Here is a 24,351-nt window from a genome sequence, read left to right on the forward strand (position 1 = left end):
TACAAGGGTATACAAGATTGCATTATATTTATTAGTAACCAGGAATACAGAGCTATTTATATTTCGTACTGGTAATAGAATTGACAAAAGCTGAAACTAAACATTTATGATAAACGTAATATGAAATATTTTTATCTTTTATCAACCAACAAGGCACATAAACGTACATTTATGCTGATGAAACACGGTGAAATGACCGATTCTAGATAAGAAAGTATTTATTCATCCGATAGACTTCACGTTGTCGTTTGCTATTACACGCAAATAGCGAAATATCGTTATCAGAATTCATAATTTCCAAGCTGATCATTACGACGAAGGTCCATTTTTCACCACGGACCGCAGAGGGTGGAAGCCCATTGCTGTTCACACTGCATCCTGTTCTCGTCTCGAGACTCATGACTTCCAGCATAGAGTCCCAAGGCAAGGTGAATGTGCGGGTAAAGTGTCAAGCGAGACGACTATCCCCATGCGACTCAAACGATCGGGTCGGCATTGTCTGCTTCCACGAGCTTCCGGCTCCTTAGATGGTCTCGCCCGAAGCCCTTGGACAGCCTTTGACTATATAGAGAGGTAGGTATCCGCAGTCCACCGGGCAGGCTGTTCTATCAAGTAAGTTCCAACAGCCCGCACGACGAGAAAGAAGGATCATGTAATCGCATGGTCGAAGGACATTCATCCTCGAGCAACGAATGAATATCCTCGATGTCCATGTTTTTTTTTTTTTTTTTTTCATCTTAAGAAATACCGTGCTTCGTGCACTTGATAGCCGTTATGTTTGACTTTGAAAGTGTGCCATCAAAAAGTATTTCGGTTTTGTTGCCGCTCGTCCGCAGACCGAGTCGTTTCACGGTAACGTCAAGGTACAAGATCGTGCCGACTGATTCATCCTATAATTCACTTTTTGGTTGAACACTTTTTACGCCGGCACAATATCGCTCCACTACCCAACATTTGAATGGCTCCTCGAATCCGGAGGTATGTAAAAACGGTACTACGTACAACACGACCTGCGCCGAATTATTTTTGAGGAGTTTCGTCGAGCGGATTGTAACATGTATAGCGGTAAAACGGACCTGCAACCTGTTCCACACAGCGACGATGATCCACTTTTCACCGTTTGTCAACACTAACGAGATACTCTCGTCGTTAGGTCTTTTGATATGATGATTCAGTCTGGAAATGGAATTCATGAGCGGTGTTAACGTGGAGAAAAGAGGGAAATAAGAAACGACAAACATGAAACTCGGAGTGCAGGTTTGCTCGGTAGAAGGGTCGCCGTACCCTGATCGAGAGGCTCGTTTTACCGCATCTTCTTCAAATACCCAACTTTCTTCACGCGTGTAATACATAAGATCGACGGATTACACGTTATACCCACGCCTTAACGCAATTCGTCACGACTGACGGTGACACGGTTTATAAGCATTACTGGCAGTGACTTAAAACACATGACTGTGTGACGGGCAGCCGGTAGGAAACTACTTGCGTTAACCATAAACGACCTGGAAGTCTACTTACTTTTTGTCACTGACGAAGTAAGTGGCTGTGAATATATAGTGAGTAGGCACATATTTAGGTACATGTTCGTGTGTGCATGATTACACAGGGCAAACGTCCAACGAACATCGTAATCGCGTGTCTGGAAGTTGAAAAAAGTTCCGACTAGTCGAAATCGGAGTTTAAACTCTCATCACCGAAATCTTGGCACCCTTTCCGTCATTCATAAAGGTGCAGTTCGACCGTGACATCGTTTCACATGTAAGAATCCTTCGAGGCCGGTTTCCGGAGTGATTTCTGTGAATATTCTTTTCAATTCCAATGGCTAGTTACCTCGCTGTAACGAGACGCCCACACGTCTTTACCCGACACGTTATGCCAATGTCGAGTTTCGGATCAAACTAATCTCTATGTATGCAATGGTGTTACAAAAGTGCCGCGGTTCGATCTCACGGGCGAAGAATGTTCGGCCGTCACTTATTAACACATGGCCAAAACCGTGTCCAAGGTCTATTAATCCTCTGAGTCGAATAGTCTCAAAGAACTGCCTGACTTGTGTCTTCTGAAAAAGGAACCCTGCAGACGTTTGTACAATGGGTTCCTAATGTGTCAAAGAGTGAGGTTGTTTTAACTCGATATCAAATTGCAGAATCGTAACAAGGCTGTGAAAGTATCATTCGATGGAACGACCAAGTTGGCGAGCTCATTTCACCGTCGCGAAGTTAATATGGTCTTTTAATTGCCCATGGGTTTGTTTAACTGTAACTTGTGCTTACGTGTTGGTAATGGCTTGGTGTGTTATTCGCATATGCTCATGCCTCGATTGTGCCGTTCCTCAACGTGCAATGTAATGTAACACTAATTGCCGCCGAGCAATACCGTTAGTGTATATGCGCTTATTAATATTTAGTCTTTGGTCTCCTTAACTGTGCCGCAGCGCAGAGGCGTACCTTACAGGCCTAACTACTGTGGAGTCACCGAAATTAACTCAAGCCGCCAAATTAACCCACTCACTCGATCGACGCGCGGCGCTAATGAGCAAGATACCGTTCAGCGTTAACTCGGAGCCACTGTCGTCCATGTGAAATCCAAAATCGGTGAAACAGTTTGGCTTGTCTAAGCCTTTACGAAAATCACCATCGATGCATGGTGGATGAGAAAAGTCTTGTTTGGAATCCTTGGAGATCAACTTCTTCTTCACTTATCTTTGGAAGAAGGTCTCTTCCTATTTCTATGGTTAAATGAGACCAACTAGATGCACGGAATCTCTTCGTCCAAAATATATATCTATGTTCAATCGACTCGCTGACCTCAGATGGTTTCCACGCCTTGTGCGGCAATTGTCAACCGAGAACGTACGCAGCCTTGACATTTACCCGGTACAACAACCGTAGCCGCCAACACGTACAGTCAGACCTTGGAATTCCGGTGCATATGATTATCCTCAGAAGCTGAACAAAGGGTTGCGCACCGATGTATACCCTGGGCACGAAAGTTGACTCTTCGTTCGGATCTTCTCTTCGATTTTGCGGCTTGCCGATCAATCCTTTGCAATAACAAACTTGCGGGATTTCCTGGGATCCCAATACCTGTCGCAGAGGTTCCTCATTGCTGGAAAGAATTTCTCGGTACCTGTACCGCTTTTTGAAATTTGGAAATCTTCTAGAAACTTCAGTATAGTCGACAATTTCCGACCAGCTAGGGTTTGGGTTTACAGGTTTATGATCGGTTCTGACAATGAGATGATTTTCAGTCTCTTCGGAACGTCGGTTGGGCAACTTGGCGTTCATTCGCCAAGTCTTTTCAGCAACAGATTTTCGTACAGTACCATTTGATAGCTAGATTTTGTCTAACTAATTTGTTGTTCAACACGAGTCGAATAGACGCGGCTGATTCAATTACTTTTACTCGACCGTGTTAAAGCGGATCATTAACTGTCTTCATAATATTTGCGGCTTTAAAAGTTTCGATAAATGTTGTAAAATGGTCACGGTACAGTATCCTGTAGGCACAGTCATCTCCAGTGAAATTTTCCTTTTCAATTCCAAATAAGTACGATGATTCAGTCGGATGATGGACAGCACTTGTTTAATGTACCTGCCAGGATCCAAGCATCGTACATAAAAATTGGTGTCGAATAACGAACCGGTGAGTCGATTACTGTAATTAACTGCAAGCTCTGTGGACCTTCGGGGATTCATTAAACGCAACCGATCGTTTCTCTCTCTTTCTCTAGCATAAACATACATATCTAAAGCGAGTTAGGCAACAGAAATCGGCACCGGACCGGTTCGCAAACATTTGATGCAATTTTACCGTTCGAAGCCAGGCTGACAGCGGTCCAAAAATTTCGTCGGCCTCGGCGACAAATAATAAGAAGAATAAAAGCTAAAAGAAAATTAAAAGTTGCGAAATTCCCCTGAGATAAAATGCTCGCCAAACACGTTGCGAAAATTCGTGTCATACGGACACCGATAAATATTTGTCGCCCGTAACACATACAAGAAAAATATTCTTACTTTATGATGAAACGAATGGAAAGCTATAAGTAACACAGATACCGAACTCACGTTTCTTTGGCGCTAGTCTAGATCCTGGGTTACGGTCCTTTATTTGAGCACATTAACACTCAGCCTGTTGTACCTGCAGCGCGTTGCAGCAAAACCGAAGGATCGATTTCACCCACCACTGTACAATATATTGCATTCAAATTTAATACTCTGGTATCTCAAAACGTGCGTTCGGTAGAACCGCGGATCGGCTGCGGCACTCCGTCGTGTAAATCAGTTGAAAATAAAGAACGAAACGGTGAACGCTGTCGGAAGAAGAAGGTCCTCTGCACTCTCCACCCCTGACCACGTCACTTGCAATAACCGAGGGGGGGATGTTTTTCCCGTATCACGGACGAGAATTTTGGCGAATAATATTCGAGTCCGGGTCACCACACTGCGGCCAATATAATGGAGAGAACTTTACCCGCGGGCAACCATCTCGAGACTAAGGAACGGGGACCGCGATGATGGTTCCGTCCAAGTGAACGGCGCTACCTGAGTCGCTCGGCTGGTTGGCCTGCCTGCAAAGCAAGAGGGCCCCACTCTTCTTCTTTGGGCCCCGCAAGAACTGTGCTACCTATATGGACGCAGGTGAGCTTGTTGGTATTGGGCACCATTCCTCTTTGTCACTCTGCACGTACAGGAACGATTCTTCTCTCTGGTATACCTACCAGAGGCGAGCTTCGAACTCAGCTGCATCTGCGTTGTGCTGTATAGGTGTAACCTACCTTCACCTCGGCATTCATCCTGGAGATACCGATGCCCGAGTAAGCTACGTCGAGCACTCGGACTTCACCGCCTGGCAAACGTACCATGCGCCTGGCGTTCGTGGGGTTCCCTTTTTTTTTTCCCCCTCTCTGCTTCGTCGAAGTTAATCGTAGACGGTGGGTATTTTGGTGGGGGTTAAAACTTGGAAAGGGTGAACACATCGAGATTTCAAGCATGTGAAAATAAAATAATCTCGATTTTCGATCAATTCACCTTTCGTTATTTTGATCCTTATTTTGAAATGTTGGCGCTTTGCAAGTTTTGTTGACACCCATCCAGGTATTTACGTTCTTTCATCTGCCGAAGACCGATACCTTTTTTTATTTTTATTTTCAAAATCTCACGTCGAAGAGTAAAATCATACGAATTATTTGTTATGTTTTAACAATTTTGAAACGATTTGAAATGAAACGTCGACAACATCTATAATTTCATTTATAACTCCAGTATTTTCTATTATTATGTTATTAAAGATATCCTTAATAACTCGAGAACACAATAATTTAATAAATTCTTAACGTACGATAATCTTGTAACGATATTACATCGTTGGTCAACCAATTAGATATGAAAAATTACAGTTTCCAGATAAATTGCAACCCCATCGTGATATGAAACGAGTTCTTTTTTTTTCTTTATCGTTAAAACCTCTGAATGCTGTAAATATAAGGATTTATTATAAAAAAAAGGAAGAAAAAAAAATTACCAAGAAAATAATTATCGCTTCACAGAGATTATTTTTTTTCACAGCTGTTATTGTCCCCACGATCTCCGATCATAACCGTTATAAGCCGATACATATCGAAGTGATTTACGGTTGATAAAGGTTTGCTGGTCTTTGACGCCTGGTAAAATGCAAATAAACCCGACGAGGTGGTGATTCACCTTTCGTAAACTGCAGGTAGAAAATGTTTCGGTAATATAATGCTACGGCTTAAACAAACGACCCGGCAGCACCGGAGTTAAGGTGCAGGTAGGGAGAGCAGGTACCTTTTACGCGTTCCTTGTCGCAGGTGAAACTGCATCCTGTATAGTGGACGTTGCAGTAAGGTGCGTAACAAGATATAGGGCCGTGGGACTGACTGGCAGGTGACGATAGACGGGCTATTTTCGGCAAAAGCCTCTCTGGCCAAATACCTGAAAAAAAATCATTTCATACATGCAATGAAGACAATTTAATCTCTCGTGCAGTGCTTGGAATTCGTCGAGATACAAGGAATAAACATATTTCTCCAAGTCTCTCTCAGCGAGGAGGGAATTTTTTTAAAAACAAAATTAAAATCTCATAACAGATAATTTGTGTATCAAAACAATATAGATATGCGATAATATTGATGACAAAATTTAAATTTCTGGATAGCCAAAATTTAAAAACATGCATCGTTAATTTGGTTTTAATTACCTGCATATATGTATAATATGTCGTCGAATCTCGGAAATTACTGAAGCTTCGTGTAAAAAGGAGATTTATAGCAAAATAAATTATTTCAACGATAAAACGCAACTGCGAATCGTTATACAAGTATAGTTTTGTACACGCATAGGTACACTTTAAAAGTGCAGTTCCTTGTTTGCATCGTTTATCTCAATTTCCAGATCTCAAGTGTGCAATTAACACTGCACTCCTCCTCACGCGTTGTTATATAATACAGCAGCACTTAATTGCAGTGTCTAATCATTCCCATGTACGGGCTTGCACCTGACAATGAGTGCTGAGAAAATATAATTTTACGCTTGTAACGCGGTTTCTTTTTCTATCCCTCTGATATAATTTGCCTAAAACCGAGAAGGAATTGAATCAACGTTACATCCTTGTTTATATGCGGATATTACGTATTTTTAAAGATTCTTCAATACAATGAGAGAAATTTTTAGTTCCGGTTACCGCTCAGTCCTTAACTATTTTCATTTTTTACCACAATCGAGAAATATAGTTCTAGGTAGAAAACGAAAATTAGTTTTCTAGCTGTTACCGGAAAGTCTAGTATCCGTTAGTATTCTTTCTCATTACAATCGCTGTTGCTATATTTTCTTGGCAACTGTTGCGAAAATTTAATGCTCGCGCAACGATAAATTGACGTTAAAGCCTTGTTTAGCTAAAAAAGTATAGTAAACCTCAGAAACTGATTTTGCGTTGCACTAACCAAAAAATGATCGACCATAGCGCAAAATGGTTAGGCGTAGCTCGTTTTTCGTAATCCCAACAATATTCAAACAGTTTTTTTTAACGATACCTGTTTTACTCAATTTTTCTAGTTACTATAACAAATAAAATTTTTCCCAGTGTACGCGTACAAAGTACGAAGTCCCCATTCAAGGGAGACAGAAAATTTCGCATGCCTTTATGCGTGTACGTTGAATCGTAAAATGGGGAAAAGAAAGCATGTCCGGTTCTTCCTCGACATCCGTGACCATCTGGCAATGAGATCTCGAATAGAGAGAAAGACTCATCGCCTCTAGGATCGTCGTTCGCAAATAGACACTTCATACCGATGCCTTCCTTGCCTTCAAATTGTACGTCGGTATTTTCATCTTTTACTATCCCATCTTTTTCATCGCCGTGGGCCAAGAGCGGAAATCGGATCGCAATTCGATAATCGGTTTGTTCTTTGCATCCATTGATTCTTCGGAGTCTCGTTTGTCCCATTTTTGTTGGATTTAATTCATCTTACAAAAATTTGACTGTAATTTTTCGCTACGCGTTATAACCATTCATTTGTCACGCACCGTTATTTTATTATAGTATAGTAAAGTTTATTGCTTTCCATTAGGTCATAGATAATGATACAAAAGAATTTCGATTTGCTTAAAATACACGTTTCGTTAGTTTGACATAATTCTTCTGATTAACCGTAGTAGAAACACCGAACGAGCAGAAAAGAAAGAAAGAAAACATAAAGGTTTATTTCATTTTACAAATACAAAGATAATTTATATTTACAAATAATGTCGCCATTTTCCAACACTTTTCCTTTACATTCTTTTCTTAACTGTGCCGTTAATCGGAGCATTTTTTACTGACCTCTTTTACAAAAGTACTGAATTCTAAAATACGTTTTTCATCAGAACCGTTATCAGCAAGCTATTCCATTATACCTGTGTCCTTATATGTATTTACAACTATAAAATATCGTGTATATAAAAATCGATTAATTTTTCGACACGGTTAACTGCTTTGATTCGGCTCGAAGGTTTCTTTGTATGCGACTATAGTATAATGTTACGTGTATAGTCGTTTTGTGAGATTAATTTCCGGGTCTCCGATGCTGGATCCTAGCTGAACTTGCAGTTCATGGATCCCGTGTAATCCTAAATGCACTAAAATCGAAAAAACACATTCGTTGAACCAGAATACAGAGACGCGGTGACGGAATTCATTCAAGTCAAAGTTACGGACTGTTTATAAGTACTCGTTACGGTGCATCGCTTCGCTCTTCGCCGATGTAGCTGGATTACGTCTAGTGTATACCTATACTCAGATGTATATATGTATATATATATATATCGATTGAAGATTTCTTTGACGTCTTCGACGTCGGGCCTGCAGAAATAACTGGTAATGGCCGTCCGACCTTGACGTCGAGGCCGACGCCAAGTTACCTTTTACAATTAGCGCACGGATCTAAACGCTGATCCGAAGCGTTTCCTGGTTGACTGTAAATTCTTAGATCATTTGCGAAGAGTTGGACGTAATTTTTTTACTCAAAAGATTGAATAAGAACGATAAACCGTGAAGACGAAGAAGAAGAATAAAATTTTAAGTGTACCTTGTGCAGTAGTGTCGTACAGAAATATGTTTAACACTGACCCTAAAAGACAAGAGCTAATCGAGAATACGAATAGCTGGCAACGATTAACCTCCGCGACTTGCGATTAGACAGAAAGCGTTCATGAGGCGTCGACCTGGAAAGAAGCCGTTGATCGCAACGTGACATGTGGGCATGTGGATCTCACTTTTGTGTGCGTTCATCGTTCGCCAATCGAATTCGATATACGATTTTCACCTGCTTTGGATAATTAATTTACTTTTTCTTATTTTCCCTCTTCGTTTCTCGTAGAAATTCGAAAGGGGAGAACGTTGAAGAAATACAACGAAACGCTGAAAATCTATTCTTCGTGCTACTTTTTAACGTCCTACATAATGTTCCAGTCGCCTTGTAACCGTGAAAAAAAAATTTCGATGAAAGAAAATGGAAAAGTAGAATAAAAAAAAAAAAATGGTATTACGTTTGTGCGATTTACTGAGATGAAGATTATCCGAAGAAATAGTTTAAATTAATTTGCGAACGCAGGTACGCATTGATATATCCAAAATCGAAGATTAGTCAGTTTCGTATTTTCATTTCCGTATTTCAATGATTAATCACTGATGAAATTGGTGTCACCGGAACTACTTTACAGTTTAGCACGCATTTATACACGACGGGCTTCATACGGCTCGTGCATTTTCCGCGTAAAGTCTGCAGCAGACTGCTTTCTACAGGTTTTGCAGTTCGTTTTACGTTTCATAGCACGTGACTGAACGTACGCTGTCCACCTAGATTTCAGGGTTAAAAACCGCATGCGGCTCTTTTGGCTCTACTATTTAGAATATTCTACACATATATAGCAATAGGCGTACGTAAAGTAAAACTGCCTTTGGATAAGATTTGTAACCCGAACGCGTATCTCAAAACCGTGCAGATATTCTCTCCGTAAGTGCCTTTCTTTTCGACGATCCTATGTTTGCCTGTTGTATTTATGGTGTAATTTCGGGTCAGTAGGTTCGACAAAATTATGACCATACACGCACAACGTGCCAATTATTCTTGCTAGAAGCAGACGATCAAGAGCCACTCCAGAACCTATTAGATAATCTAGGCCCCATCTATTTACGGCAAACTGCCTGGTTACCGTTACCGAAAACCTACAAACCGCATCGAAGCGTCGCACCGTTCAATCAAAACGTGCAGGTAAATGTAAATAATTGGTAGTGCAATTGAGCTGCAGTCAATGATTGCTGTTTGTGACGATTATTCACTGTTAGAAATAATCGTGTGAAAATCTATCGTGTGTCGATTGATCACAAATATTGTACAAAAACAAAGCATCATCGTAATCACCGAGTCTACATAAAAGGACGCGTAAAACCAACTCAATCTTACCCTAGCCTAAGCTCGGAACGAATCTGGTCAGTCAACGTCAGACTGAAGTAAACTGATCAGCTTAGGCAATCTAAGCAATGCCGCCTCCATTGGACACGGTTTACATTCGTGATGCGGTACTGGCACGTCTCCGTTTTTCCTTACCCATTATAGTCGCACGTTTCCATAATCGGTTAACGGTTCAACGACACGTTCGTTTCCTTTCGAATCTTACGTCTGTACTCGTGCAAAGTGTACGTTAGGGTGGTTAGTGTTTTACTTCTTTTTTTTTCAAGGTGCCAGTCGAGAAATGTGTTACAAATACCGAAAAAAAAAAAACATTGTCGTAAAACCTGTAGGAGGTAGGAATATATTTAAAGATCGCTTCCAATTATAAGTAATATTTTTTATTTCTTTTTATAGGCACACGTTACGGACTTACATATATATTAGTTTTTTTTTTTTATTGCGGTCCAATCAATCGTTCACCAATCAACAGCAAACCGCGCCTAACAATTCCGCAGTTGGCCGTTATCGTCTTTTATACGAAAAATTAATCGTCTTGGAGAAATTTTTATAACAGTTTTTGATACCGAAATAGGAGTATCGCATCACCTTAATGTCCCTATTTCGTTTTCAGTACTAATTTTTTTGAATAATGATTAATTGGACCATGATACGCGAAAAATAAATTAATATATATATATGTGTCCGTAAAGTATACACGTAAAAATGAATAAAAAATATTACAATAATTGGTAGCATCCTCTAAATATTTTCCTACCTCCTCCAGGTCTTAAGACAATTTTTTTTTCAATACTTGTTACAAGTTTTTCGGGTGGCACCTTAAAAAAAAAGTTAAAAACCAATTACCCTGGTGTACATCTCTCGCACAATACAATCTCTCGATGGTTGTTTGATATGTGCAGTGCAAACTGCTTCACATGCTCGCGCACCATGAACCATATAAATATCTATTCAAAGTAACCCCATGCTGCACGCGCCTAAATGGGCAGCAGTTTTACCCAATTTGCATATTCGATCAGCGGTACAATCTCCTCGACTCTCCCTGCTTCGTTGTCATTCGAAATACCGCGCGTCACACATTCCTTCACTAATCTCTTCCCGCGATTATCTAACAAGCGTATTCTCACGTTCCGTGTCAGATGCTGATCAGGTGGGTTGACTAATCGTAAGACCTGCTCGACGTGGCTGCTGTGTATTTTTCGACAAACGCTTTTGGCTAATAACCACTTGCTGACTCTTCAGTCGATTTCACCATGCACCGTGATTAGCGAGTCGACTATAATTTTACAGTTAATCCTACAGTTTCGTTATGGTCTTTTGTACGAAATTAGCGAACACTCGGTTAACTGTGGAACAAATTGCACTACCGTCATCTCGATTTAGCAGTCGAACAAAAGTAACCATTTTCCCGCGGAATCTTGAGACAACGAATATTGAACGGGAATCTAAACACCAATTGCCCATTGTAAATCTTCCTCGTTACGCAACGGGCGTTACAACTATCCGTAGTGATATCATGCGATGCGACATCCTTCCGCATTTCGCTATCCGATTCTTTGCGGTATCTTCACCGCTTTGTCCCGGAAATTTGTAATTGCGTAATATCCACCTGGAATAGTCATGACTCTGAATACGGTTTTCCTACGACTGGAGGGGACACGTGATTCGTGTATGACGCGTTCGATATCGATAGCTCGCGTTATGTATGCAGAAGTGGACTCTTGACGGTGGTGGAGGCCGGCAGGAAGCTGCCAAGTATAACGGGACTGCCAACGTGGCCCCGCAGTTAAAGGCTCTTCGCACATTCCTCAGCACGCTTATAAACCTATGGACAAGTTTAATGCACACATACCGTACGGATTTTGATTTATTCATCCGCAGTCTCTCTGCCACTTTTGCCGATTTTTCACAATCAACGTTGCAATTGCGCCCAACCATCATTTCCCGTTCTCCACTTTGCAAGCTTCGTCTGAACAACGACTGCAGTGAGACCAATACTGGATTCGGAAGTTTCTAATTCTACCCTGAATCAAATCGTTATGCCGAATTTGTCGGTTTCCAGAAAACCGCGGTGCCTGGAAATGGAATGGAAAGATCAACCCCATATGCACGAAGGAACAAACGATCAACCGGACACGTAATAAGGCCCCGCATTCCTCCTTGTACCCAGCTTTCTCTCTCCCTCCTTCTCTCTTCGTCTTGTCGTGAGGCTACTACATCGTTGCTCTCGTTATCGTTCTCTCGCCTCCTTCGCGTCCGAGTGCCCGAAGCTCGACTAAAAGCTGAAAACTCGGGGGACCTGCAACGGTACTCAGTTGGGTACTAAATTATCACATTGGAGGTGTATGTATGAGTGCAAGGTATGTGCGAAGCTCTTGTCTGGCGAAGTGGCCGTGTTGATCCACGTCTAATGCTCAGGTGCACCTGGCGAATTTCACAGATTTACCGTAGTATACTCCGGACCAAAAACCATCAGCGAAGGGGGAAGAGCAAGAAAAGTGGGAGGAAACGAGTTGAGGTAAATTCGAGACGAGATATCGAAACGGCTATCGAAGTCTTGGAACGTTGAGGCAGAGCGTAAATGGGGTCACTTCACTGCCGAAGGTGAACCACTCTGCTGTGTGTAGCTTATAATACTCACAGTCTAACAATTCCAACAGCTCGCTCCGGGATCCGTTCACATTCTCAGGTGACTAATGCGTGGCGATCGATTATTATTTACTAATTTTCGTGGCTCGATTTTGTATGCGATTTGTAAACAGATTCGAAAATTTTATTACCCGTATGAATTCTTGTCTACGTGGATTGGCATATACATGTCATTTTTATTTTTATTATCTTGTTTAGATGCCCCATATTATGAATAAACAATTTTTTAAATACATATATATAAATAATAGAATACTACAAATACACTTATAGCTTACTAATATATTAATATTTTTCTTCGGTACTATACCGGTGAGTACGAAAATACCTTATCGCGTTTAAGAATGTCGACGAACTTGATCTGCAGGTCGCTCGTCGAGCGCCAACACGAGGAATAACTCATGTGTTGAAACTCAGGAGAATAAATACATAGATAATTTAAATAAATAAATATGTCGTATGCGTACTTTAAGAAGTAACAGATGCCGTTTGTACCTGTCTATAACACGTGACCTTGTTATCGCAACGGAAACAATTCCTAATAGTACGCTTAAGAAACTACGTAAACGTATATCGTTATTGAATTGAGTTGTCAAAAATGCTCGACTATTCAAGTAGTTTGACGAAAGAAAGAAACACGTGAAGCAATTTTTGCAGAATCGTCTCAGGCGAAAACAATTTTAGAATACTAATATATCAACGTGCGAGCTCGAGGTGTTAGTACGTGTATTTCAATAGAAGCATTAGATAAGTCCCGAAGTTGCGAGTTGCGTAACGTTACATAATGTAACAAACAATGATATCAGCTTTGACGATACGTGAACACCCCGAGGCTTGTTACTTTTGAAATTTTACTTTAGTTGATAGACCTAGCTAGGCAACGAAGGAAAGAAAAGATCAAACGCTCATGCGCACGTTACGTAGTGACGGTAGCATGTCTGTTCAGGTGGATGTAAACTGACGAGGGCCTTGTCATCTCGCATGATGATCCAAGCCTTCATATTCAACCGTACCATGTAAAATTTATCGAGGACAGGAACTAGCGGCAAGTTTCTCGAGTCGCTGGCGTCGCTCTCGGTGACATTTTTCGCAAACTCGTAGCCCAACTCCGTGCAAAGATCGATTCCCTCATTTTCGGCCACAGAACCGGCAGGGAAACACTGCGAGTGCCAGATGCCGTACGACCTTTGAACAACCTCACCGTAACCGGGTCTGAAATGATTCATCGAGCATTATAGTCGACCGGTTGCCAGAGAGTAGCGAGCCTGTCGTGGACGAAATGAACTCACGAGTATGACGGCACAGCTCGCAAAGCCTGACATTCCTTCTCGTCCTCCCCTGAAGAACAGTCCTGATCACCGTCACAGACGAAATCTTGTGACACGCACTCCTCACCTCTGCGAAAAAACATAATAGACATGATACGATGAGGAATGCGATGCAGAAGTGGAGAAAAGCCTCATCAAGACTCTGCTGACCTTCCGTCGCACTTGAAGCTGGCGTCCTTGCAGTAGCAGAGCTGAGGATTTTCATCGGATTTGTCAAAGCAGTGGCGTCTTCCGTCGCAAATCAGTTTCGGCGCAGTCAGTTTGAGGTAGGCAGCACAGCTGCATCCAGTTTCCGGCTCGTCAGTCCCGTCAGCGCAGTCACTCTTTCCGTCGCAAAACATTGACTTCGGTACGCACTGGCCGTTCTCACAACGAAGTTCGGTCTGCGTGCAGTCTGAGAAAGTGAAGATGAAGACTCGTTGAATCGTGATGATGATAAGCAGGAAATTGAAACTTACGGCATCCGATCGTATCGTCGACTCCGTTCGCGCAATGGTCCCTCATCTCTTGACAATACTTTGGATCCTCGTCAGCCCCATCCCTGCAGTTTGGAACACCGTCACAGACTTTCGGCCATCCTATGCACTCTCCCAACAGACATCTGAACCCATCGCAATTCGGCTCAGACATATTTAACTGCGGAATTTCTTCTGTGGAACGGATTACATCTTTGACTATAGATCACCGACTAACATTGGTTCACAGGGACAAATGCTAGTTGATTACTCACGCATCCCGGTGATCAAATTTGTGTTGATATAGTCTATGCTGGACAGGCTCTGCTTCGTTTCAAAGCTGCATGGTCCCTCTTTCACGTGATAAACAGCAGCCGGGTACCATCCACTGCATCCATGACAAACCACCGTCCCGCTCCACGCCATTGATGTTACGTTCTGAAACAGTTCGGTTGTCGATGGTCAGTGATCATGACACAAAGGTACGTCATTCTTACACCGATCTATAGACCACGTTGCTTTCGTAGTGATAATTATGATATCACCTTGCATTTTATAGGGTTGGCATTCTCGTAACAGCGACGATTTGCGGGACAGTTGTTAAGGACCGCCCTTAGAAAAATGCTCCTCGTTCCTTCATCCTTGTCTACACCCACCGTTACACAAGTATCGGATTCTGCAGCTGGGTGAGTTCTGAAAATTGATAAGAGATGATAAAGGAAGTTCGGTAAATCCAACGCAAGTTCTGAGCTTACGGCATACAATATTGACCGACCGTTTTTGAAGATACATCGGCTGCACATGCCGAGTCATATTAACAGGCTGCTTAAGGTGCATCAAGATCGCATCCGAATTCTTGACGCTTCTTATCTCGTCGACTATACTCCTCTGCTGATGTGGTCCATCGACCTGCAGGTACGAGCGTGACACACCCATAAGTGCCGTGGTGTAATTTTGCTGCAAGCTGTGAGTCAGATTAAAATTTTACTCTCCTTTTTCAGGAACATGGTCGAGCTCAAGTAGAATAAATAAAAATGTGCAACGAACATTGATCAGTCCTAAGCGTTTGAGTACAATAACCGAGATATCTGATTAGTCTTTGGGTCTGGCATATTGTTACCCTCATAAGTAGCTTCCGTCCGGCTTGCACATCGAGTGAAGCGACCAGCCTGCCCATCGCGGTATGTATTTACTGAATAATTCATGTTACGTATTCGTTCGAAAAATATTCTCTTATGGTTCGAAGTGATCGATCAGTTTAACTGTAAATGAACTCACGCATATGTATACTTATCGACAGACGTATGGATTGTACGGTGGCGTTGAATCGATAATCAGTACTCATTGTCAGTCATCGATATAAATGGATTTGCGATTACAGTTAACGTAACTAACAGTCTCTCGATCTCTTTCATCATTCAATTCATTGCGAATATTGCTTACTCCATGTCCATGGCGCAGTAGCGACTTGTCAGAAGCCAACTTGGCTCAAGCAGAACAGCCGAGCACTGGTACCGGCCATCGGCAAAAACGGCAGCGTGCCATGGCCATAGATAAGTGTCCTCCTCCTGGCCGTCGATGCCTTTCAGTCGGTAGGTCATTGATATCGAATGTATCGTCGGCAGGCATCGCAGGTAAAGAACCGTGCATTGGGGTTCCTCCATGGACAAAATGTAGGGAGTGCTGTACTCGTAGGGTACCAAGTTCATCGCCGTCGACGCTTTGACCTCCAGTGGCGCGTTCTGCATCCGTGTTTCGTTGAAAGACTCGCAGGCGCTGAAAATCGGATCAATGCAACTCACGCTTCCTCACCCATTCCACGAATCGACTCACCCGAACCCGAAGTAGGAACACATTTGTTTCGCAAGTGCGGCTGGTTTTTCTGTTATCGTATCGATGCAGAATGGCACCCATTCACGATCTTGATACAACGTCAATATACCTTCTCGTTTGTGATGCGGCAGTCCGTCGATATCGGTTATCACGTACTTCCCGTTGCTCAAAGCGACTGCAGAAGAAAATTCTGTATTAAAGATTTTCGCATCAAAGGATCATTATCTATCGACAATTCACTCACAGCAGTTCAGCTCGTCCTCGTTGAATGCGCAATCTGCTATTCGATCGCATTTCTTATCCATCGGTACGCACTCACCGCTTCTTTTGCAATGAAATTCTTTCGGTGAACATAGATCTGTAAACATTCAACGTTACGTAACAAATGCACTCCGGGAGTCACCACTTTTTAACATCGCTATTAAAAATTTACCGACACTAAATTGCAAACTAACCGCAATTTTCTTCGTCAGTACCGTCGAAGCAGTCTATGTGGCCATCGCAAATTGACGTCGGATAAATTCTACTAAGATAATCTCTACAGGTGCAGTCATCCTCGTCTGTACCATCCTGACAATCGACTATCCTGTCGCACCGCTTTATCAAATTGATAGTTTGTATTACTCTGAAAAATAATTGTTTCTTCAAAGTATTCATGCCCCACCCTTCTTACATCATGATCAGACTGGAAACAAAAACTTACATCCTACAGCTGAAATGATGACGGTTTGTTGGCGGTGAAATAGTAGTAGTGATCAGTTCTGCGGGAACGGTCGTCATGATTTCGTCGGTTAGCTGAGTAGTAGTAATATATTCCTCATTTTTTTCTGTAATATTCTTTTGTGTAACGTTCTGTTTGATAATGTCCTGATCTATAACCTTCTGTTCCGGAATGTCATCTTCTGTAACAATCTGTTTTATAGGCTGTATTGTTGATGGCTCGATAGTTGTCGTTGATATTATAACACTCTGAGGGGTAGTTGATGGTTCTAAAAATAAAATCGTCAATTGAACTGCCAGTGACAAGCAGAGGAAATATGGTCAAACTCCAAGTTTCTATCGAATATCGATAAGTCTACCTGTAGTCAAAGCTGCAGTAGTCATCTCCGCATCAACAGTTTCTTCCTGATTTATTTCCGTCTGTGTGGAAAGATCTTCCCGAGTAGCCGCGACAAAATCAAAGTCACTGGAATCAGTATTCCGATGTATCGAAAAATCTGGGAACATATGGCAGTTGAACTCATCTTCAGCATCCATGCAGTCGACGATTTTGTCGCAGCGTCTTTTCGCCGAATAACACTTCCGCGATCCACTGTGACAGTAGTATCCAGGACACCGTGCAAGCGGTTTGTACTTCGGTATTTCGCGTTGAACTGCAAGAAGAAACGATAAGCCAACCGTTTACTAGAAATTCATATGTCTATCAGTCGTTTCAATGCTTACAGCGGGTCCTGTTTATCCACTCAACAAATCGGCTCACTTTTGTGTATGCACCAGGCTCGTTTGGACGTGCGCAACCTTCTCCGTGACTCACAATTCCCGCTACGTACCATTGAGACGGTGAATTCGGATTCCTGGTTAAATCACAGTATCAAATTAACACCACGGTTTCAGTGCTAAAGCGACAAGAACTGACATACCTGCACATGAGTGGACCGCCACTGTCACCTTGGCACGTATCCCGCCCGCCTGATGGTAATCCTGCACAGATTTCCGCCTCGTTCTGATCGGCCGGGTATTTGCAGTTCCGCAAAATTGGTAATTCGACTTCCCGAAGATGATCGGCTGGAATAAATAACAGAATGCGTTGAAAATTATAAAGTTCTTCCGTGTTCGATTACTGCCTAATTTTTTATACTAATAAGATTTATTCCTCACGATCAGGTCCGTGCTCAACTAGTGATCCCCAGCCTGCGGTAACGCAGGTTGCGTCCGGGGTTGGTCCTGTTCTCCAGTGCGCTCCAGCTGTCGTGATTTCTGGGAGACAAGCCGGTCTGACCCAACGGTTAAAGTGCAGAGGTGCTTCCAGACGTAGGAGGGCTAAGTCGTTCTTCATGACCGTTCTGTCATAAGTCGGGTACATCACAACGTGGCTAACTTTACGGGATTGCTCCATCGGTGAGAAGGAAAACCGCCTCAGCATTCCAGCTTGTATGTCGTAGTAGTGCCCTTCGAAGCTGAATAATTGTTCGAAAAATCATCAATCGAATTCAGTGTCGCTAAAGAATCGCGACTCTTTGTGTACTTTTGAAATACAAGTGACATTAGGCTCACCCATCAATGCAATGGGCCGCTGTTAGGACCCATATCTCGTCCAGAATTACGCCACCACAATGAAAGCTGCCGTCTCTATTTACGGCCGCTAGTGATGGCCAAGCTTGAGGTTCACTCGGATGACCGCCAACTACTCTCGATTCACTGACGATAATATCATCGTCACTTGCTACGCTGGTGGCGTTTCGATCAGGGCTCGATGCCGAGTGATTTTCAAGTGGATCTATCCTGCTGCCGTTCACTAACTCTTGCTGTTTTGAATCATCGAGTTCTTGACCTTCTAATTCACTGCGAAAATCTTGATTCGATGGGTTGGACTTTGGAAATTGCACAGAATGCAGTAAACTGAAAAACGGATTAACTGTCTGTGATGATACTTTAGTACCACACGGTATTTCAGGACATCTGACGAAGACTGCTTTGTTCGAACAGTTGTGTGCTATTTGAATTTCGTTGGAAGATAATTGAACAACATACGGACCGGCGTAATTCTGTCGAAGCTTAATTTGTTCGACGTATGGAAAATCTCTGCGGAAATATGAAGGACATAAATTAGAATTTTTGTTCAAAGATAATAAAGCGTAAATGATAGCAATAAGTACCTATAATTATCATCACCGATTTCAGCTCGACAAGCATCGTTGGCCCATATTGTTGACGGGGTGCAAGCCGGATACCATATGCCTTTCCAGTTCCTGTGAAGGTATCCGGTTGTGTAACCAACTGCGAACATCTAAACGAGACACATGGTTTTAGATTGAACGTATCATTTGTACAATGGGAAAGGAATCCATCGGAAATTGTGGAACTCACATTGCGTTCTTCGATGAAGTGAGTTATGATGTTGCAGTGCAGTTCATCTTTCCCGTTAGAGCACTGTGGGAAGCCATCGCAGCGCTGAACGAGTGGCAAGCAATTACCCCAGCGTTGACGCCTCTCCGCGTCATCGCAACTAAAAGAATGGATGTCGCATCCTGGAAAAACATAAACAGATGATTACAGTGCCATTATTTTTGAAAGAATACAACGCTTCGATCATTGGATCCCTTACCAAAGCATCCGAGCTCATCTTCGCCGAGAGGGCAGTCGAAGTAGCCGTCACAGAGTCGCTCTCTGTCGACCCGGTCTCTGCAGGAACACCGAGTCTCATCACTGGCATCAATGCAATCTACCGAACCATCACACCAGCCCGATTTTGGAATACACTTACTGAGATCGCTACATGCTTGCGTATTCGGAGGACATCCAGCTATGTGATCTATTCACACAGTAGAGATTTACATTAAGACGTTTGGCGGTGGTCAGAAGACGAATTGGCAAGTAAGAAGAGCTATTACCTCTTGACCTTGGCCGTTCATCTTCGAACTGAACTTGACTGACGAGGTCAATTTCTGGGACTGCTGTTTCGGGCACGGACCTTTGGAACTCTGACACTCCTGGGACCGTCGGGAATTGAAATGATGGAGTAGGAACGTAAGTGCAATAGAACGGTCGAGCTGGGCCTGTGGCCGTGGTCTGTTGAGCACCGGAAGCAACGGGGTAATACTGAACTCCGGATCCCGTGGGTCCGTATCGCTGCGGCAAAACCGGTACCGAGGTGGGCTGATACTGCACCGGGACATACTGGAAGCCGGGATTTTGAAGGGGCTGGATTACAGGCTGAACAGAGTTGAAGTGGAAAGATGAAGTTTTTCCGTATGCTGTCACTGCAGGCGTGATGGCCACGTTTTGACCGTAATGAATTTGATCAACTTGTGAAGCCGAGGATACTGGGAACGTAATTGCTCCAGATGAGGTTTGTCTTACCGACTGAATTGGAGGGTTCGGTGACCCGTAGACGCAAAGAGGATACGGCATCCAGCTCACATTCGGGGTGTAGGTTACCTGTTGGCTGGTCTTCGTCGTCTCAGCCGTCGGAATGACGTTTGCATTTGGTTCGTAGTTCGACTTCAGCTCATGCAGCGTCATACGTCTGTCAAAATTTGAGGTAGTGAGCGATGGATTATTGTCATTCTTCGCGGTTGACGTTGGCAAGACCGCTGAATTATCCTCCGTTGTTGTTGAGATACGTTCGGGAACGATTAAACCGCTCCTACCTGGATTGACTACTTGCGGATCTATCGTAAGTTTATCTGGCCATTGAAATTTCGAGCCTGAGGTTCGATTTGATTGGCTGTGCGTGAAGAAGAAATCATTTTCGGCGCTGTGGACTTGGACGTTTTCCGGTACCGTGTTTGAGTCTTGGACTACTTTGGCCTGCTGTATCTTATCGTTCAATCGAGAATGATTTGAGTACTCGGCAGCATTCTTATGACCAGGAATCGTTGAAGGTTCATTCGACGGTGGACTTGTTGAATTGGTAATCAATGAAAATGAACTGGGCTCGTTATTGTTTTGTGAATTTTCGGGGATGGAATTAACGTTTGTGGTTTGGGATTCCAGCTTCTCGCATTTCAGACACGTTACAAAGTCCAACGCGGTAATATTTGTACTGTCCATAGTGAGTACTTCTTGTTTATGGATCGAGTTGATCTGCGATATCAACTTCCGAATCTCGTGCATTTGGTGCGAGACATCTTTTGTCACCTTTTTCAGCTCACCCAAGAGAAGCTTACATTTCTCATGTCTTTCTCTGCAACTTTCGATGGTTTCAGCTTCGACTTGACGCTTCAAACGTGATGACTGGTGGTCGGGAATATTTCCATAAGCCTCTTTGTAGAGGGTACTGACCATATCGTCAGAAATTTCGTCCTCTACGCTAAAGGGTGATATTTGAACGAAGATGTTCTCGGAATCGTCCACCGTTGTCATTTCATTTTCAGGAGTCTCCAGCTCTATTACTTTCGTAAGTTCTACCTCGGTGTAACTTTTATCTGGAAGATTATAAGGAAAATGAACTTTCGTCGCATCACTTTTTTCCTTGCATGCTGTCTACCAATGTGTCGAACAGTGGAAAAGTTTGTCGATCTTCTGATCGGCCTATGCGCAACTAATCGGATAATTCGTAGCTTAATTTATTACAAATAAAAATAGCGTCTCACATACATGGTGTAACAGTCACATGAATGAGGAATCCAATGAAGGCGAGAAGCATAACGATCAATAGGGTGCGGAAAATAGTGGAAAGTTGATTCCGAATTGGAATCTTCAAGTTATCTTCAGCGTCCGTCAGTTTTCTTGGATATTGACCAGTGCCTTTGCCTAGGAATTTTTTACAGTACTAACACTCTGCTAATCGATATACGCGTATGTATAAATACTCACCATTTTTGTTGAGACCGGAACCCAGGCATGTCGGTTCACAATTACCGATTGGAATTTCGGCCAATTCTTCCGATGGTACCATATATCCGGCGTGTTTTTTTGTCATTTTTCCGCTGGAGTGAAATTCACCGTGAACTTAGGACGCGTATATTACTGTTGATAGGCAACAATGTTGAACATCGAAGACGTTTATTTGAACCAACTTAAATGTATTTCGAAGCACTAAGTGATTCTAGTTCACAGACATGAAACTAATACTTTATGCATATGATATGATTAAATGTTTTCAAACGCTTAAAATATTTATTCAACCTTTTGTTCTGTGATTAAATTTCAAGCTCCAGTCAGCTCGCGCTGTCCAGCACCAAATGCAGTAACTAACCGGGGAAATTCAAAGAGCGAAACTATAGCGATCAGATTTCAAACAAGTCAGCAATTACTCGGAGGTCATAGACAGCGGAATTCCAACACAGGGTACGGGTTGGATGTAGTATATTTTAAAGTAGGTAGGTGTTACCGCGAGCCTCCGAGAGAGTAGAATTTTGCGTAATATCACAGCGTGATATTTGTGCATGCCATTAGTAATTTGACGCTGTGTCTTAATAAAGCAATACTAACAGGCTTGCATACTCTTAATAAAAACCTAAGACGTATACATATTTCGGATACGTCGGAATATTTGTCAACTTCAAATTGTACATTACACGATTATTTTTAATATTTTTCGAGATACATGACACTTCTACCTCGACGGCAAATCGTACAGCGCGGCAATGTACAAAATACGAGGCTAACAGCAGCGCATGGTGGTGCTCATGAAGGCGAATGGAACAATTTCGAATGCGGAGAGTCAACTTATTGGTACCGGAGAAGCAGGCTAAGGTACTTGCAGTGTATTAAATTTTTAATGGGCATAAAACAAATATAAGCAACTTCGGACATTTCTCAAATTTGGTACGAGTACATGGAAATAAATAACATCGGAAGCAGTGTGGGATGTTTGGAAAATGATAATTTGCTTCTTGATACATAGCTTTTCGAAAGATAAAAATTTTTCACGCATTCTTTTCAGGACACAATCGAAAATTGCTTAAGAATAGAAACTATATAAACTTTCCTGAATAATTTAGAATCTCTATGATGAGTTTTAGGTACGTTGTTTATCGACTGACAGCAAATTTGCGATATTTTTGATTGCAGAACGTTCAAGTGATGGTGAGAATTCCGCCTGTCGATACGTATAGAAAAACCACAGCATCCAGAGAATGACGAATTGTGAGAGTGAATTATTGATGTAGATACTAATGAATCGAATGTAATTGTCAAGTGATTTGATTTCTATGTGAATCTTGTAAATGGTCAATAAAACACCTAACCAGAATCGTTCGTAAATTTCATGAAACAGCACAAGGGCTAAACCTGTTTATCATGAATGTCATTTTACAACGTGCTTAATAACTCCAAGGTACGTGTGATGATTGATTGTGGCTTAAGAGTACCATGAGAAAAATACTGACAAAAGTACACCTTCCAACTTCTGCTGATAAACAAAAACTTTAGGTCTCAGATTCGATTTCTCTGACCCTTTCTTGACTAATTGGACCCCCAGGAACTCAGAAAACACAGCAAAAGTGGCCTGGGATCAACAGCACAGAAGTTACGATCGAAAGTGCACCAGCTGAAAAATGTCGAAGACTCAGGTTCTCGTTTTTCGGCTCTACCTTCTGATCCGTTGCTCGCAGCGTATTGGGACTGCACTCAATCGTTTTCTCTCGCGAAATTACGTCGGAATAGTGCATTAAAGAATTTATTCCAGCACTTTTCAAAATCGCGAGAATTTTCGCCAAAAAAACAAACCTTCCTTTTTTTTGGACCAAAAAATTTTTCGTCTCAGAATTGATTCGTATGACCCTTTCCCGACCAATTGGACCCCAAGGAACTCAGAAAACGCAGCGAAAGAAGCGTGGGATCAACGGGAGAGAAGATACGAGGAAAAAAGCACCTGCTGAAAAATGTCGAAAATTCAGGTTTTCGTTTATTGGCTGTAACTTTCGATGCGTTGATCGCAGCGTATTGGGACTGTGCTCAATCGTTTTCTCCCGCAAAATTACGTCGGAATAGTGCCACAATTAATTTATTCCAGCACTTTTGACAATCGCGAGAATTTTCGCCAAAAATTCAAAGGGGTTAACCTTCCTTTTTTTTTTGACCAAAAAATTTTTAGTCTTAGAATTGATTCGTATGACTCTTTTCCGACCAATTGGACCCCAAGGAACTCAGAAAACGCAGCAAAAGGAGCGTGGGATCGACGGGAGAGAAGATACGAGGAAAAATGCACCTGCTGAAAAGTGTCGAAAGTTCAGGTTTTCGTTTTTAGGCTGTAACTTTCGATGCGTTGATCGCAGCGTAATGAGACTGCGCCCTATCGATTTCTCTCGCAGAATTACGTCGAAATAGTGCCACAATTAATTTATTTCAGCACTTTTGAAAATCACGAAAATTTTCGCCAAAAATTCAAAAGGGGTTAACCTTCCTTTTTTTTTTGACCAAAGAATTTTTAGTCTTAGAATTGATTCGT

At 42.3% G+C, this 24,351-nt stretch overlaps 2 protein-coding genes and 3 long non-coding RNA genes across 10 annotated transcripts in view; 2 read left to right on the forward strand and 3 right to left on the reverse strand.

Moving 5' to 3' along the window:
* Positions 1 to 4,556, reverse strand: part of LOC124301982 (sushi, von Willebrand factor type A, EGF and pentraxin domain-containing protein 1) — a 36,594-nt gene extending 32,038 nt beyond the window's left edge. The window contains exon 1 of one of the 2 annotated variants that reach the window (XM_046757656.1): positions 4,071 to 4,556. The gene's annotated coding sequence lies outside the window, so the exon portion shown is untranslated. The remainder of the gene's footprint in view (positions 1 to 4,070) is intronic. The other variant, XM_046757655.1, reaches the window with a different exon arrangement.
* LOC124302001 (uncharacterized) lies at positions 308 to 15,151 on the forward strand. The gene is made up of 3 exons (XR_006907612.1): positions 308 to 573; positions 14,724 to 14,884; positions 14,962 to 15,151. It is a non-coding gene; the product is annotated as an uncharacterized LOC124302001 (long non-coding RNA).
* On the reverse strand, positions 5,576 to 11,894 carry LOC124302002 (uncharacterized). Its single transcript, XR_006907613.1, has 3 exons — positions 11,823 to 11,894; positions 5,811 to 5,957; positions 5,576 to 5,715 (listed from the first exon to the last, which is right to left on the reverse strand). It is a non-coding gene; the product is annotated as an uncharacterized LOC124302002 (long non-coding RNA).
* On the reverse strand, positions 12,850 to 22,118 carry LOC124301983 (serine protease nudel). 3 transcript variants are annotated; one of them, XM_046757660.1, is made up of 24 exons: positions 21,774 to 22,118; positions 21,555 to 21,710; positions 20,316 to 21,382; positions 19,847 to 20,132; positions 19,561 to 19,767; positions 19,323 to 19,483; positions 19,112 to 19,242; positions 18,510 to 19,037; positions 18,114 to 18,412; positions 17,876 to 18,020; positions 17,679 to 17,809; positions 17,315 to 17,608; positions 16,939 to 17,224; positions 16,691 to 16,860; positions 16,480 to 16,593; positions 16,236 to 16,410; positions 15,846 to 16,178; positions 15,178 to 15,366; positions 14,948 to 15,095; positions 14,678 to 14,840; positions 14,406 to 14,597; positions 14,098 to 14,341; positions 13,909 to 14,016; positions 12,850 to 13,831 (listed from the first exon to the last, which is right to left on the reverse strand). In XM_046757660.1, exons 1-24 carry the CDS (start codon positions 21,877 to 21,879, stop codon positions 13,525 to 13,527), a joined length of 5,940 nt encoding a protein of 1,979 aa, XP_046613616.1. In that variant the 5' UTR covers positions 21,880 to 22,118; the 3' UTR covers positions 12,850 to 13,524. The 3 variants fall into 3 exon arrangements, with proteins under 3 accessions (XP_046613616.1, XP_046613615.1, XP_046613613.1); XM_046757659.1 differs by having other exon boundaries at positions 19,847 to 20,168; XM_046757657.1 differs by having other exon boundaries at positions 19,847 to 21,382.
* LOC124301997 (uncharacterized) lies at positions 15,186 to 23,126 on the forward strand. Of its 3 annotated transcripts, none has more exons than XR_006907605.1 (5): positions 15,186 to 15,317; positions 15,404 to 15,583; positions 22,112 to 22,279; positions 22,503 to 22,655; positions 22,974 to 23,126. It is a non-coding gene; the product is annotated as an uncharacterized LOC124301997 (long non-coding RNA). The 3 variants fall into 3 exon arrangements; XR_006907606.1 differs by lacking the exons at positions 15,186 to 15,317; positions 15,404 to 15,583 and adding exons at positions 17,454 to 17,581; positions 17,681 to 17,993; positions 18,120 to 18,353 and having other exon boundaries at positions 22,112 to 22,655; XR_006907604.1 differs by having other exon boundaries at positions 22,112 to 22,655.
* Positions 23,127 to 24,351: the final 1,225 nt, after the last annotated feature.

Source organism: Neodiprion virginianus, chromosome 4, assembly GCF_021901495.1.
Source record: "Neodiprion virginianus isolate iyNeoVirg1 chromosome 4, iyNeoVirg1.1, whole genome shotgun sequence".
In the NCBI taxonomy this organism is placed as follows: Eukaryota; Metazoa; Arthropoda; class Insecta; order Hymenoptera; family Diprionidae; genus Neodiprion; species Neodiprion virginianus.

Coding starts and splice junctions, on each gene's coding strand:
- LOC124301983 (XM_046757657.1), bottom strand. CDS start 21,879: ATGACAAAAAAACACGCCGGATATATGGTACCATCGGAAGAATTGGCC. Junction 21,383..21,554: donor TCATGTGACTGTTACACCAT/GTATGTGAGACG, acceptor ATAATCTTCCAG/ATAAAAGTTACACCGAGGTA. Junction 19,768..19,846: donor TGAACGGCCAAGGTCAAGAG/GTAATAGCTCTT, acceptor CTGTGTGAATAG/ATCACATAGCTGGATGTCCT.